At 48.9% G+C, this 1,089-nt stretch overlaps 1 protein-coding gene across 1 annotated transcript in view; it reads left to right on the top strand.

The window, feature by feature from the left end:
* LOC108803687 (OTU domain-containing protein 7B-like) overlaps window positions 1–1,089 on the top strand; it is a gene marked incomplete at its 5' end in the record, with an annotated part of 14,510 nt that overhangs the window by 7,424 nt on the left and 5,997 nt on the right. Inside the window, one exon of the mRNA XM_018575509.1 lies at window positions 991–1,075. Coding sequence (XP_018431011.1) covers window positions 991–1,075 — 85 coding nt within the window. The remainder of the gene's footprint in view (window positions 1–990; window positions 1,076–1,089) is intronic.

Below are 1,089 nucleotides of genomic sequence, written 5' to 3'. Positions count from 1 at the left end.
GTTGATCTCTCAGCAGTTTGGCTTTCTGATTGGATTCTATGGATTGCTGTGCACATGTGGCCGGGAAGTGTCACATGACACGCTGTCCTCCTCCAGCCGGGCCGGTGAATATTTCATGAGGCGTTTCTCCTTTGCTGGATGTAACGGGATCTCGGCTTTGTCCTCTCTCGGCCTCCAATGACAGCTGTGCTTTGCAGGGCCTTTAACATGTTTTCACTAAATGCCCCCGGAAGGTAATTGGCATGCCTCGGGTATCGTATATGAAGAGCCCAATCCCACCATTTGTGCCCCCAGAGTATAGAGCAGGGGTGTTGTGGAACGACGTGACTCCAGAGGCAGGGGCATAATGACATTTGTAGTTTCAGCACAGCTGGAGTGCTACGGTAGCCTCCATGGCTGTCTTGGCCGGGGACTCGGATCGTGACCCCCCTGTTCACTTGCGGGACCCCATATGGGGTCGCAACCCACACTTTAAGAAGCACTGGTATAGAGGATAGAGTAAGGTTACAACCTCTGCCAGGTTTTTATTACGGTCTGTGGCCTCACTTGAGAGATTTCTCTTCACTTCCTGTCCAGGAGGTCAGTGGTGTCAGACAGAACAGGAAGAGAAGAGAAATCTGCCCAGTGGGGAAACAGCCAGATTTCCAAACTGAGGGCAATGTCTCTAATAATGTGATCACCGTGACAGCCAATCGCATGAGGTTTGATTACAGCCAATCGCATGAGGTTTGATTACAGCCAATCGCATGAGGTTTGATTACAGCCAATCGCATGAGGTTTGATTACAGCCAATCGCATGAGGTTTGATTACAGCCAATCATGGTGCAGCTGTCACTGTAGCTCTCCTCCTGCAGCCACTTGGAGACACTTGGCCTCCCTCCGTACACATGAGCACAGCAGTCAGTCTGTTATAATCGGTCATTACAGGATCACTAAATTATAACTTAGATACAAATGTATTCATCTGAACTTTGTTTGTTTCTCTTTCAGTGTCACATTATCTCTGGAAGCCAAGTTAAATCTATTACATAATTACATGACGGTCACCTGGCTTTCTCTGCCGTGCGAGACGCAGGTAAACTTGGGGGG

This window comes from Nanorana parkeri, unplaced genomic scaffold (assembly GCF_000935625.1).
Source record: "Nanorana parkeri isolate BGI_ZX_2015 unplaced genomic scaffold, ASM93562v1 scaffold4034, whole genome shotgun sequence".
NCBI lineage: Eukaryota > Metazoa > Chordata > Amphibia > Anura > Dicroglossidae > Nanorana > Nanorana parkeri.
This window is presented reverse-complemented; position numbering and strand designations above follow the sequence as displayed.